A 15,153-nucleotide genomic window follows, 5' to 3' on the forward strand; every position below is an offset into this window, starting at 1 on the left:
CAGCTTTTTTAATCGTTACGGTGGCCAATTTACCATTTCAACTTTGTTGATATATCCAAATTATTTCGTTACTCCCACCGACGCAGCCCCAAACAGTTTCTTTCGAAACTATCAGCCTTTATTAGCTGAGAATTTGCCATATTTGTAATCTGCTTCTTGCGTAAACTTTCTGAACTAACCAAAATAACTATTATACAATCCATATTTTTTATTGCTTTCTGTAGAATATACATGAGAAATTGGATGGAATTCCAAAATATCAGTAACTGCAATGGCTATAATAAAAATTTGCAGTGTACACTATTCACAATCCAGATGTGAGAATTTGATCCTTGCCAGGCCAGGCCAGGCCAGGCCAGGCCAGGCCACTGTGCTCTGTTCAGAAGTATCTCCTGCAAGCTAAGAGTACAATTGGGTACCAGCTTGGTAACCAAGCAGAAGAGAGGGCTACTTTCCCAGAGACAAATTAGTACACTATCCAAGATAAGCAATAATACACCTGAATGCTTCATACTCCACAACCTGGAATAGGCCTAAACAGACTTGGCCTAACCCTCTGGAGCCATGGCCACACCCAGGGCATGTGTTCAACTGCATCAGGTACCTGTCACTTAATCTCTCTCTACCCATGGAGGTGGAGAGACAGTGATCTTGGCCATAAAATACAACACATTGACACTAACAGTTCAAAACTACTTTGTTTGATAAAGGATTCACTGCCCTCACAATTTGCCCATTGTGTCTCCTCAGGAAATACTTAACATTGAAACAAAACAAAGTCTATCAGAAAATGTTTACCTGTAAAATACTTTTATTGTCACAGTCTTCACACCAAGGTATAAAAAGACCTTCGAGTACTTTATCCTGATGTGGCTTTACTTTAACATACTGCATGGAAGATAGACAGCTATGATGTTAAGTTCTTGTTTGCAAAATTAATATCAGAATTTCAAAAATGTGTCTCTGATGCATGCAACATACTGCACACTCCTTAAGTTATTTTCACTAAATGAATCATCAGATTATGTGTCCTGTTTGATGTCATACCTCCCTGTGACTGGCCACTGCTGTACAAAATTTGGAGGACTTTGAGTGGTAGTCAAGTAAAGCAATGATCCTTTCAGGTGACCCGCAATTGCAGAAAAGAAACCTGAAAAAATCCTCACTCTGCAATTGCTTTTAGTTACAGCTCACCTACCAAGGTCATCAATTTACTTAATTTTCACCCGCAGGTCAAATGAAATCCATTTAATTATTATAAAAAGTAATGATCAAACTCCTCTAGGGGAAAGAAGAACCCTCTAAAGTGTACCCTGCTCCTGACATGTTTCCAATTAGTATCTGGAAGGCAATTGTTCCAATCCTGTCGAAGCCTGAATTCTTTTTACTGCTATGTTGTTATGCTTAATTTAGTGCATTATGTAAATCTAGCTAGTTGGCCCTAAGCATGCCATTATTAATGTTCCAAAGGAGATTATTGAAAGATTACAAATTAAAGAGGATTCCCAATTAAACAATGTTCAAGGAGAGTTGCACTGTTTATTTTGGAACAGTAAATCATATAGCAAAACATCTGTTTGATACCCAATCTAACAACCTGTAAAACTCAGGTCTGCTGCAATGAATTTGGGTAAGGGAAGTACATGTGCCTTACCTCATAGCCAAATGACACAGCCATAACAGTTATCAAAAACCCAAAGAATGCTTCCAGCTTTCTTAAACCTAAAATGAAGATCATGCAAAATCAAATGATTATCTCCCGTCTGTTCCCTTTGATGTGATTTCCAATTGTTCCTGTCAAAAGACTTGCAAGTCTATCTTCTTAAGGAACAAAAATTTAACCAACATCTGCTGCATCAAAATTATTTGAAAACTTAAGTCAGAGTAATATTATCACTTGAAAGATAGATTTTCTTTAGCTTATGTCCATGTTATCATCACCCACCCCCTACATGTTCAGAGTTCGGTAATTGTGAAGAAGAGCTCCCCAAAAAACCTGTCGGCCGACAGTCGGCCGACTGTCGGCCGACAGTTGACCGACAGGCGGCCGACAGTCTACCGACAGGTTAAGAAAAAAGAAAAATTGTGTAAAAAACGAACAGTTAACGTGACATAACAATCCGTAATGGTGATGTATGACTCGACAGACTTCACCTACTTACCGATCGACGGCAAAGTTGGTAGTATGTAAAGAAACGTTTCTTCCAAAATGTTATCAGATGCGTATAGGATATATCACTTGCGTAATTTACAACACACCAGACAATCTAAGAATCGCATAGGAAGATAATTTAATCGAAAACTCGGCCAAAAACTCTGAAAACCATAAGCTACGTATCAATACAAACACTTTCGTTCCAATCGCCCAACAATGCAACGCGGCCTCTTATGGTATGTTAAGTATGTATGTATGTATTTGTTGCTAGCATCGTAATCTATCTTGCAGGTTTGGGATGAATTGCTATTTCCAATTTCAAGTTTAATAAATGATACAACTGTGAATCTTTTTACTCGTTATGTTAAGTAATAAAATACTATACGTAACAATTCGATAATTAGACTTGGATGCGTGATGCGATAATTGATTTAGGAGCGCGCCGCTAATCTAATGTTGAACAATACACATGTTGGTTCTGTCTCTGTCGGTTCAAGACTTTTTTTTATTTGGTGGCTCCTAAAGGAGCCGTTTGTTTGTAAAACTAAGTAAACTTAGTTTGGTGGGCAGAACTCTGCGATGGCTTCGAGCAAGTTGTCAAACAAATGCAGCATGGCCTGTGCCTTCCGTCTTGCAGGCTGTCCTCGGAGCACACTACGAGACTTCGTGGCGATAGCAGAATTGAAAAAGGTCGCCTCGAGGGAACTGGACCTCGTCCTCCGCGACCAAGAAGTTCAATCCGTGCGAGATCTGGAGGTTGCCTGTCGCAAAAGACTTCGGCGCTACATCCCGGTCATGAGCAACATGAGGAGAGAGGGGCAGCTGTTGCCAATGAAGTTCGCGGCACGATTTTACGAGTGAAATATCTTGTATATTTCACCACGCACAAAACGGCTCCTTTAGGAGCCACCAAATCTTGAAAGTCAATTGTCAACGTATTAAACATGTTGGATGTTGTATCAAGCGAGGCACGATTCTACGAGTGAAATATCGGATCACTCAACGTTTCTGGTAAACCAGACCAAAAACTCTTGATCTAAAACGACCACGATACCTCGTTTTGCCACTCTGCGACAAACGCAAATTAAAAAATTAATAATTTAAACCCATATGCTTTTGTAACGGCAAACTTAGAATCCCTAACATTGTGTGATCGTTTCACGGACAAGCTACCGACAAGGTACCGACAGGTTACCGACACATTACCAACAGTCGGCCGACTGTCGGCCGACTGGCGGCCGACAGGTAGCCTATATTTCAGGCAAAACCTGTCGGCCGACAGACGACCAACTGTCGGCCGACAGACGACCAACTGTCGGCCGACAGACGACCAACTGTCGGCCGACAGTCGGCCGACAGTCGGCCGACAGTTGGTCGTCTGTCGGCCGACTGTCGGCCGACAGGTTTTTTGGGGAGCTCTTCTTCACAATTACCCAGAGTTCTAAGTGTGATACAGAAGTTAAATGGCCCATAACAATTCCAAACAGTGATTACAAGATGACTTGCCATATTTATCGAGGAATAGGAAAATAAATGTATCAGTGATTGTGATAAGTACACCACCATACAGAGGAATCCTGTCAAATAAAAACAAATAAGATTTTCTTAATGATAATCATTAATCACTATGCTGTGAACTATGTTGCCATTTTATCAAGGGATGGGAAAATAAATGTATTGGTGATTGTGATACAAACAACCACTGACCATACAAAGGAATCCTGTCAAATAAAAACAAAGTAAATAAGACTTTCAGGCTGATAGTTATTAATCATTAGTATAATTACACTAAAACAGTGGATAGCGTTGAAGACACGCTCTGATTGGCTAGTCAAACTCCGAATATCCTTTGCTATTTACCTCCGAGCAACTCGGGAAAAAATGGCATCTCGGTTTACATCCATGACAAGTGAAGAATTCACTCAAATTAATGACGGTGGTGTATATTATCTCACTGTTTTAGTATATACTAAAACAACTATTCACCTCAATGTCGGTGGTTAGTGGTGGATATTTACCGAGCCGCAAAGCGGCTCAGTAAATATCCACCACTAACCACCTCCACTTTGGTGAATAGTTGTTAATTACCCTGTGATTGTGTCGTCTGATTGTAAAGGTGAGAGGAGTCCTGATAAGGACTGTTCTTAGCAGCAGTTATTGACGTTTCAAAAACCTGAGCGAGAGTCATCATCAGGATCAAGTGAAACATTGTTATCAGTTGAATATCGTTACTCCTGTTCACATAAACTGATTGGTCAAAGAAGTTGTGATGTTATTGGTTTCAAGACTCAAGTGGCATAAGTCAATCATGATGTGCCATTTACTAAACCACTTTACTGTTCTGAAAATATCCACCCAACCCCACCCCAACAAAGGCCACAACAAATTCCAAAGCTTAGGGAGCTATGAAAATGGTCTTTGCCTCCAGAGAGGTTATGGGATCAAACAAAAACCTTCAAAGGGAGGGGTAAAAATGTTTTCAGTAACAAATGTAAACTAGGAGAAATTTAGAAGTTAAATACTATAACAAGAACCTTTGTTGGAATTACAGCAGGAAAGGTTCCAGTCACCAAAAATAAGACTTACTTTCCATTTGATAGAAGGTGAAATGCTATAGCAGTACCAATAACTTCCTGCAATTGAAAAACTCTATTGTTTATTTTATTTGATTCATTTGATTTATTAAGCTTCGCTGACCGGCAGGGACACTGCAACAGCTTGCACCAATTACTGCGGGCCCAGTAAACCCACCCATCCCAACCCAGGGGAGGACATCCATCACACAGTAATCTCGTGCGTAGGAAATTAATTTCTCCTGCCCCTAACCCTACAGGAGACGGGACCTCCATTTATTTGTCCCTATCCGAGAAGACTAGAGTATCTAACCATTTCTTGATGTTATCGAAAGGTAGCAAATTCTTCTCAATTATTTTAAGACCCTGAGTGTTGGTCCAGCTGGGGCTCAAACCCTCCACCTCCCGCACAACAGTCCAGCGCTCTATCCATTGAGCTAACTGGGAAGCGGTTTAAGTATTAGAATTTTTAATTGTCTATATTTCATAAAAGCAGTCAACATTTTTTTTTTATATAAATGTGTGCAAGAGGAAATGACCCAATTGGAAGCATATTGGACTTCAGATTAAAAAGTTTTAGTTCAAGACCTATTTACAGTCTACGATCCACCCTCTGGGGCAAACAGAATTCTTTGTCCAATATCTCCCTTAGCCTTGCTTAGTGCTGGGGGAGAATTAGCTTACGGAAGACAGACTGATAATCCATCCTGAAGATGTTCCCTGAGAGCAAGCAGAATTCTTTGTCCAGTACCTCCCTGGGCCTCGCCTGGTGCTAGAGGAGAAGGATTATCAAAGAGAGCCTAGCATCCCATCCCGAGGAGCTACAACATGTCCAGTTGCTTCATACAGAGGGAAACCTTGAGAATCTTGGGAGGCATGGACTTGTGTGCAAACCACACCTTACACAATAATACACAGAAGGCTTACCTGCATGTCACTGCCAATGATTGCAATCTCAACCATAATCCAAAGAACGATGCGAGGTATCTTGGGGTACTTTTCATGACACACCTCTGCAAGGTGCTTGCCTATAATAACAAATCCAGTATGGATAATTAATTATTAAATCGCCCAAAGTGATGAACAAGTTACTTCTCCTCACAATAGCCATACACTGTCCAGCAAACAGGTAATGAGAAGATGTATACGTATCAACTAGCACCTGTTACATGTAGCATTGATTTGCTAATGAAAGAGCAAATTCTCCTTGAAATAACAAATTATTCACAAGGAAATGTGCCCCAGTTCTAAGGGAGAATTATGAATTATATCTTGAGAGTTCAAACATAAAACAGTGAACAAAGCAGGTGACATCTCTTTGCAACATTCTTGAGATGAGAAAGTTTCCCCCCAAAAAACATACCAGTATTTCTTGTGGTGCAAACTTTCTTCATTTAAAATTTTGCAAGCCAGTTTGAATTTTATTTGTTACATTTATAAGCCTATAACAACAAGACAAACTAAATGAAAAACTAAACTGTTTAGATAAAACACAGAACAAGGAAAAAAGGAAGCACAGCATATTTTATGGGCAAAATTACGTTTGGACATGTGTTAATTTTAGGTAAACTTGGTCTGTTAGTTCATAGAAAAGAAAACATGATCTTAAAGTCAGCTTATACCTAAAATAATGACACATTTAAAAATACTTTTTCGATAATACCTACCTGAGACAGTTCCTAACCGAAGGGACAGTCTCTGATGAGGAAAAAACCCACAAGAAGGATAACATTGTTAAAGGAATAAGACAAATGCATAATTTGTAGCTTAAATCACAGGCGTCCCAAGCTCATGTCTCAAGGAAAGCAAAGGATTATTTCATGAAAGTGTCACTCATTCTGTGACGTGGTGTTAAGTTATGCATGCAAGTAACTGTTGAGAATTTGAATTCATTATAAGGAATAGTACGAGGAACAAAATATGGTCCATTTAAAACACTAAATATTCCGAAATATGAATATTTTACTCATAAGATGAATAAAACTTACTCATTCCTTGTGTGTCTGTTGTGTTTTTTGTCAATTTCTGCTGTTTTGGGCTTGCTTTGCCATCACTGTATTTCCTGTTATCAGTGATGGCAAAGCAAGCCCAAAACAGCAGAAATTGCCGAAAAACACAACAGACACACAAGGAATGAGTAAGTTTTTTTAATCTAACCTGTAAAATGTTCATATTTTGGAATATTTAGTATTTTAAATGGACCATATTTTGGTCCCCATACTATTCCTTATAATGCATTCAAATTCTCAATAGTTACTTGCGTAACTTAACACCACGTCACACAACGCATGATGCTTTCATGAAATAATCCTTCGCTTTTCCCCGAGATATGAGCTTGGGACGCCTGTGCTTAAATTGGTCTTGTCATTTTGTTTTTAATTAATATGTTCCCTTGTTTCTGATTATAATTTAGTACCAAATATGAGCAACATGGAATTTCTGTTGGATTTGGAGAATTTTTAACTAAAAGGAAAATGCTGACATTTACTTTTCTCCTAGTGACCAATATTTCATCTCTTATGACAATTTAATAGTTGAAGGTTGGTGCCTTGCAACTTTCAACAAATTTGACTTTTAATTAGAAGAAAAAAAAGACACAAACTGATTTTTCTCACCTGCATTAGAAGTCCCATAATGGTGGAACACATAAGGATCCAAAGCAACTGTGTAAACAAAGATAAACCAAGCAGATTTAGAAAACAGTGATTACAATAAACCTGCTAAACATTGATCACTAAAACATTGGATGAATTGGACCTCTTGTTAATCAACTTACATTAGCCCATTTTATTACCAAACTGCACTACATAGAGTAAAACTACCCTGCAATTTTTACACAGTTGGTTATTTTTTACTGTAAAAAACCTGTTTTTAACCAGTAAACTGCACATGCTACACATCTCTATCCTCTTTCCGTATACTGCCTTATGAGAAATGCATAGAAAATAAAGCAGTTGAAAAATAAATCACTTATTAGACCTTTTGGTGCGTAGTTTTGTTGAGGACTTTTGAGTCATTATTCATATTTACCACACAACTCGTAAAAACATTCAGCGCTACAACACACCAAAACGTCTAATAAGTAAACATATTAATTTTTACTCTCCAACTACATGTACATAAAGAACAAGTTAAAATCATCCATACTCTTGAAACTCTGTTAATTTTCAAATTCTTAGCAAGAATTAAAAACTAATTATCAATAACCCTTTCACTTCCAAGATTTCATTAGCAACTCTCCTAACTGTCTGCCATACAACTCTTGTGATGTTAGTTTGGAGAATATGGTATTGGATCAACTAGTAATCCTGTAGTTGATAGATATCTTTATTCTCATCACTTGTCTGCTTGGTATTGTATCAATAATGTAAGAAGAAATTCTTGAAATCTTAATTAATTTTTATTGTGGTAGTTGATGGGTTTATGATACTGCATCCCAGATAATTTGCATACTGCCTCATGCAAACCCTGAATTGTTGAATTATTTCAACATTTTATATTCATTTACCTTGTATTCAGCCACAGCTCCTGACTGAAGATCTGACTCTATGTTTCCTGGATCAAGGTAAGCAATGCTCATTAAAAAGCCAGGACCAGTGAAGACCCACAACCGACGCCAACTAAACTTGTAATCCTGTCAGGAATAATTTGTCACAGAAAACAAAGAATTTTTTTATATATATATTCTAAGGAGTACCATCATCATCATTATCATAAGTCATTTTATCACTTTTAAGGGATGCATAAGACCTCACTGCTATTGCATCTGATAAAACAATATGGCAATAATTTTAGAAATGAATTTCATAAGGAAAATCTTGGTAATGCTGGGCATGACTTCACATTATTTTGTACCATTCAGTTTTGTTTATGCAAGAAACTGCAATAGAAAAAAATGATTAATAACATTTGAGGGGCTAGTTTCACCCATTTGGATTAACAGCCTATAACTATAGTTTTAAAATGATAATCTTGATTTTGTTTGTCTCTTTCAAGTGACATGCAAAGTGCGATACACACAGTACAAAACACAGCACTCTCTGCATGAGGGGGGGGAAAAAATCTTCAAGCAAAGTCACACCCACACTGTGATTATAAAAGTAAAATGCACAGTGCAGAATGCATTAAGGGAGAAGAAAATTAATACAAGTTACTGTATTTATTTGATTAAGCCCCCATCCTCAAATTAGTGCCCACCCCAATAGGTATCCAGTCAAGTCGCCGATGGTTCAACTCGCCAACGCCAACTCGCCAACGTATAAAATCGAGTAGAGACGTCGGTGAGTTAGTCCTCAATCCAGTACGACTTATTAGAAGTTAAACATGTAGAAAAGTAAACGATCAATAGTAAAAAAAAAAACATTCTTTTTCTTCCAACAAAGTTTAGAAGGATCTCAATGTGAATAAAGCATGATAAACATCGCCAATTAGTATAGCAGCTTCAGACGCAAACGAGTTATGTATTGTGACAACAACACCGTAAAGACTCACCATGTCAATTGGTCAGATTTTTTTCAGAAAACTTGGCTTTCAAGACAAGAGCTTTGGTAAAAAGCAATTCTTTTTATTTCCGAAAAAGTTTATAAAACAGTCTCAAGGCTAACAAAGCAAGATAAACATTGCCAATTATACCATAACAGTTTCAGACGCGAACAAGTTGTTGTGGACAACTGCAGTGCCGTAAAGCCTCATCATGAAGATCGGTTAGATTTTTTTTTAGAAAACTTAGCTTTCTAGACAAGATCTTTAGTAAAATGCAATTCTTTTTATGTCCAACAAAGTTTGTAAGGATTTCATGGTGAGTAAAGAAAGGTAATCATCACCAATGACTATAACAGCTTCAGAGGCGAACAAGTGAGTGTGACAACAACACCATAATGACTCGTCATGTCAATCAGTCAGATTTTTTAAAGAAAACTTAGCTTTCTAGTCGAGATCTTTTTTAAAAAAAAACAATTCTTTTCATTTCTAACGAAGTTTTTAAGGATTTCAATGCCAATAAAAGAAGATAAACATTGACAATGACTGTAAAAGCTTCAGACGCGAACGGGTGGTAACCGGTTGTGTGGTAACCGGTGATCTCGCTTGAAGTCATGTTGCCTGAACCTGATAGTCATGTTGCCCGATATTTTGAGTCACGTCACTTGAACTTTTATCGAGTGTTTAAACTTGAAGTAAAGCAGCATCTTAAGTAAATCATAAGTAATAAATACATAAAATGTTGACTCGTAAACTGTTTTGGTCCGCTTACCGCCTCCCTGTTAGCTCAATCGATAGAGCACTGGACTGTTGTGCGGGAGGTCGAGGGTTCGAGCCCCGGCCAGAGCAACACTCAAGGTCTTAAAATAACTGAGAAGCTGCCTTTCTATAACATCAAGAAATGGTTAGATATTCTAGTCTTCTCGGATAGGGACGAATAAATGAAGGTCCCGTCTCCTGCAGGGTTAGGGGTAGGATACATTAATTTCCCACACACGAGATTACTGTGTGATGGATGTCCTCCCCCACACTGGGATGAGTGGGTTTACTGGGCCCGCAGTAATTAGCGTAAGCTGTTGCAGTGTCCCTGCCTGTTGGCAAAGCTAAAAAAACTAAACTAAACTAAACTGAACTAACCAAAGAGAGTCAAATACCACGTGGTAATTGCTGTGGTTGTCTCGCAATAGCTCGTTTGCGTCTACAGCTTTTTTTTGGTCATTGGCGATGTTCACTTTGCTTTATTTGCCTCGAGATTGTTTTTAACTCTGTAGCAAATAAAAACAATTGTTTTTCACTAAAGATCTTGTCTAGCAAGCCAATTTTTCTTTAAAAATCTGACTGATTGACAGGATGAGTATTTATGTTGTGGTTGTCACACTCGTTTGCCTCTGAAGCTTCTATAGTCATTACCGATGTTTATCTTGTTTTATTCGCCTTGAGTTGCTTATAAACTTTGTTCGAAATAAAAATTATTGTTTTCTAGTAAAGATCTTAACTAGAAAGCTAAGTTTTCTTTAAAAAATCTGACCGATTGACATGATGAGTTTTTGCGGTGTTGTTGTCACACAATAAATAACTCGTTCGCGTCTGAATCTGTCACAGTCATTGGTGATGTTTATCTTTCTTTGGATATATCAACAAAGTTGAAATGGTAAATTAGCCACCGTAATGATTACAAAAGCTGACGTTTCGAGCGTTAACCCTTCCTCAGAGCGAATAGAGGAATTGTGGGTTGTGTGTGCTTTTAAAGGCAGAAAATGGAGCTACGTTTTTCTGCCTTTGAAAGCACACACAACCCACAATTCCTCTATTTGCTCCGACGAAGGGCTAAAGCTCGAAACGTCACCTTTTGTAATCATTACGGTGGCTAATTTACCATTTCAACTTTGTTGATATATATCCAAATTATTTCGTTACTCCCACCGACGCAGCCCCAAACAGTTTCTTTCAAAACTATCAGCCTTTATCTTTCTTTGTTCGCCATGAGATCCCTACAAACTTTATTCCTCAAAAGTTCAAATGCTAGGGGGGGGGGGGGGATTTACAGGAAGGGGGAAAGGAAGTTGAAGCTTCTAATTGATTGACACAATAATATCATAGTGCTGAAAGATGTTTCTCTTTTAAGCATTGGCTGAGATATTTACTTTAAACCAATCAAGTATTACAAATTCACACACCTTCGATACAAATCACACCATTTTCGAAAAAAAAAAAAATAAAACAAAAAGCTTACTTCTTCCTCTTCACCATCTCTGGGAATAGTGATTCTTTGATCAAAGTAAGTACTGGAAAGGTCTGGTCTAGAAGATCCCTGCCTGGCTGTGTTCATGCTGTTCAGTTCTTCCTCTGAGCTTAGTTCAAAGGAGTTTGACTGCTCATCACCACCTGCTAATTAAATGCACACACACATAAAAAAAAAAAAAATCAAAAGACTCTGTTGACTGTTAAACAAATTCTCCCTAACAATGCCACAGGAAATGAGTAGAGAACAGTATGGAGAATATGCATATTGATTTTAGGATGTAAGGGGTTAATTTCCAGAGCACTAGTAAAACAAAACCAGTCCCTTTGGAATAGGGGGGGTAAGTTTCTAAAGAAACTGTGGTGCTGCGTCAGTGGGGGTAACAAGGTAATTTGGTCATGTCAATTATGTTGAAATTGTAAATTGGCCACCGTAAAGAGTTAAAAAGCTGACAATTTGAGCGTTAGCCCTTCACCAAGTGTTAGCCCTTCACCATTGGCTCTGACAAAGGGCTAACGCTTGAAACGTCAGCTTTTTTACTCTTTATGGTGGCCAATTTACAATTCAACTTATTTGATACTACCAAATTACCTTTCGAATAGGACAAGATTGTGTTAAACCTAACGTTCAATTACTTGATAATGATTAGACAACACCCTTAGGCAAAGATCAAATCTAACAAGAGACACACATTTTTGATTTCTAAATTACATGGTAAAGGAAAAATTAAAATTATTTTTGAAATAGTTTTGATAAGTGTAACTTCTTACTAAATCAAGCCAATCCATTGTTCCTTCTTTAGTACACCACTTATGATGTCAAATCTATTAATCAGCTTTAAATTACATGCTGATCACTGGACTATTATTTTCATCTTGCAATAAAACAAGTACTCAAAATCCTACTTTAATTATAACTCCTGTTTCAGGGAAAACTTCTGCCTTAATGACATAGACATTCAAATAAATTAACTACGACACACTCAGTAAATTGAAATCCACAACACCCAAAGAAGGGGTTAAAATCTAAAGAATGCAAGATTGCCACTCCTAATTGTCATTAATTTCCTTGTTAAACCCAGGGAGAAATCTGGTGGTGTATGATATGCCACCTCAGCCTTTTTTTTACATTTTTACATTGAGACTTCTACCATTACATTCACATGCTTACTCTCCCAGTTCAAACGCTCTAGTAAATAGTTACAACCGTACTCTATATTTTGACTTTGCAAATGAATCATACAAGGATGGTAAAGTGGCTACCAGATGAGGGGCATGAATTCTCTCCAATGTATGGTGAAGGATTTGATAAGTCATTCATTTTGATATACTCAATTGTCGTATTTCGCATTACAATTGGTTTGAACATTACTCTCCAGACATAATAGAAGTGGTTGGCAGACTAGAAAACCTGAAAAAAGAAACAGATATCACATTAGAAACATAGGCATGCTATGCAGGCAGGAGTTATTTTTTTGGACACGTAGGTTGAAATGGGACACTATACAACTGATGCTGCTGTCTGAATAATTGTTGGCATAAATAAACTGCATTGGTACAACACTTCCTGCAGTCCCCTCCACAGCCCTAATTTGAACTTGTCACACAACGCTCGCTCTCTCTTTCCAACATTGCATGACAAGACCAAACAACAACCTGCTCGTAGGTTAAAATTATGCTTAATGCCGTTCCTCTCAGTTATTATTCTGACAATTAAGGGCCAGAATCAGAAATTGCGTTGGTTTTTCCTGCGCAAGAAAATGCACAAAAGTGCGCAGTTTTTAATTTGCATAAAGCAGTGTGGTGGACATAGCCTGGGAACAAGGATGAGTTTCGGCATCGAGTGTCAGTCAGATTAGAAGTACTGGCCACACATCAACAATAAGCTTGTTACAGTTTATACTCATATTTCGAGTGAACTTAAATATATTTATTTAAAGAACGACCCTAATACCGCGAATCACTTCTATTGTTAAGATACTGATGAAAACAACAACCCTTGGGAACAGTAAAAGTTTTTGCCGATTGTTTTAATTCGATTAATTAATACAATCATCTTATGTAAACATTGGCGATTAAATCCATCCGAAAATCAATATTACTGACAAAACAATTATATTTTTCGATCAAAAATAAAAAACTTGTGAAAGTCACTGCCAAATACCCTTAATTTCAACCAGTCGAAAAACTTGAGGTCTATAAAATGCCTTCTGATATATCGTTCCGAGGCAAAAAAAAACTTCAAAGGTTTGTTATTAGATGTAAGCAAGAGAAATCCTTTTAAACAAAGTCATCGCGTTCAAATGCAAATTTTTAAGGAGTGATCCCGCATTTCCTCTGGTGATTTTGTTATTTCCAAATTGTCATGGACGGGCGTCAACTTGTTCCGAAGTCTAAGTCTCCATAACTCTTAAAGTTAACAAACCATAAAAAGTACTTGACAGCGATTTTGCGAAAACAACAATGCCCTCAATTCTGCTGATCCACAAATCCGGCCCAAATATAGGCTCCATGTAGCCTCCTGTTCAGTAACAGATGGTTGCCTCAAAATATTCTTCCATATAATTTTGCAGTGTAAAGCTCTATTTTATCTCTTACAGCCTCTGGACAAAGATATTTACCGGTCTCCATTCTTCAAACAAGTGAAAGTAGATTGAACCAAGAGAAAGTATCATTCTTCAAAGGATAATAAGGTGGGCTACTTGATTGGCTGTCGCATATCTGGACTTTGCCCGGTGAGTGTAAAATATGTGATAAAATGTAGGTTGTTTACAGGAAATTGACACGCAGTGGGGTAAAGTCCAGGTTAGCTAAAAGCGAATTTTATGGGTAGAAAACGTCTAAGCATGTGAGGGTTGCATGGAAAATTAACCGACTGTACCATTCTGTCCCTCAAGGAAATATTCTTCATTGGGGTAGATTTATGTCATAAAATGTACATTTGTTTACTGGAAAATGGCTTTTCATCTAAGAAAGTCTAATCCATACTGGCGAGTAAAAAGTAAACACGCAATTAATTGTCACAGGAAAGTAGTAATATTTAATTCATGGAGAACTTTTAGAAGCAAAGAAATGGATATGCAACATAGCAGTCAACGCAGAAAGTAAATGTAACTTGGTGGTCGTTTCAACTGCTGCTAAAAGAGCAACCATATGGCGAAAAAAAAATACTATCATTCAAATACGATTTATGCAAATGTCTTGCGCAAGTTTTACCACAGTCAGCAAAACTAGTCCTTCCAAAACAACACACTATAGCGCTAAATTCGTGTTAGGCCTTTAGATGACAGTGCGTGTGTCGTAAGTGCAGGAGCGGTACACAAAACATGCATGTTTTAACTCGCTAATCGGTAGAAAAAGTTCCCTGACGACCTTTCAAATCCAGACAGATCATAGCAATGAAATCCTCACAAAGGAAATGTGCCATTACATTGAACAGATGATCTTACAACTCTTGTAGATGTCATCTTACCTCATTCCTTGAGCAAAATTCAAAATTGGAATCACTGATTAACTCATATATAGCAATGAAATATCCTGAAGTTACTCCTATCAACATCTGAAGTAAGATTTGATTAAAAATTTTTCTTATGTTCCACTCAGTCTCCTTTCGAAGGATGAATAAGCATAGTCGTACAACGATCACAACCCCACCGCTTTCTCGATACAACTGATACATTTCCTTAATTCGCGAACCGCTCTCTC

At 37.7% G+C, this 15,153-nt stretch overlaps 1 protein-coding gene across 8 annotated transcripts in view; it reads right to left on the bottom strand.

Moving 5' to 3' along the window:
* The window catches only part of LOC111327504 (natural resistance-associated macrophage protein 2-like), a 31,618-nt gene that overhangs the window by 13,391 nt on the left and 3,074 nt on the right, over positions 1-15,153 (bottom strand). For 2 of the 8 annotated variants that reach the window (XM_088740938.1, XM_088740941.1), the window contains exons 2-10: positions 11,441-11,595; positions 8,237-8,362; positions 7,344-7,391; positions 6,396-6,426; positions 5,656-5,756; positions 4,742-4,788; positions 3,662-3,732; positions 1,655-1,722; positions 799-888 (exon numbers count right to left, since the gene is read on the bottom strand). In XM_088740938.1, the coding sequence (XP_088597064.1) occupies positions 799-888; positions 1,655-1,722; positions 3,662-3,732; positions 4,742-4,788; positions 5,656-5,756; positions 6,396-6,426; positions 7,344-7,391; positions 8,237-8,362; positions 11,441-11,595 (737 nt within the window). Of the gene's footprint in view, positions 1-798; positions 889-1,654; positions 1,723-3,661; positions 3,733-4,741; positions 4,789-5,655; positions 5,757-6,395; positions 6,427-7,343; positions 7,392-8,236; positions 8,363-11,440; positions 11,596-12,660; positions 12,860-15,153 lie in introns of those variants that run through there. The other 6 variants (XM_088740937.1, XM_088740936.1, XM_088740942.1 and 3 more) reach the window with 6 other exon arrangements.

The sequence above is a fragment of the Stylophora pistillata genome, chromosome 12 (genome assembly GCF_964205215.1).
Source record: "Stylophora pistillata chromosome 12, jaStyPist1.2, whole genome shotgun sequence".
NCBI classification, from domain to species: domain Eukaryota; kingdom Metazoa; phylum Cnidaria; class Anthozoa; order Scleractinia; family Pocilloporidae; genus Stylophora; species Stylophora pistillata.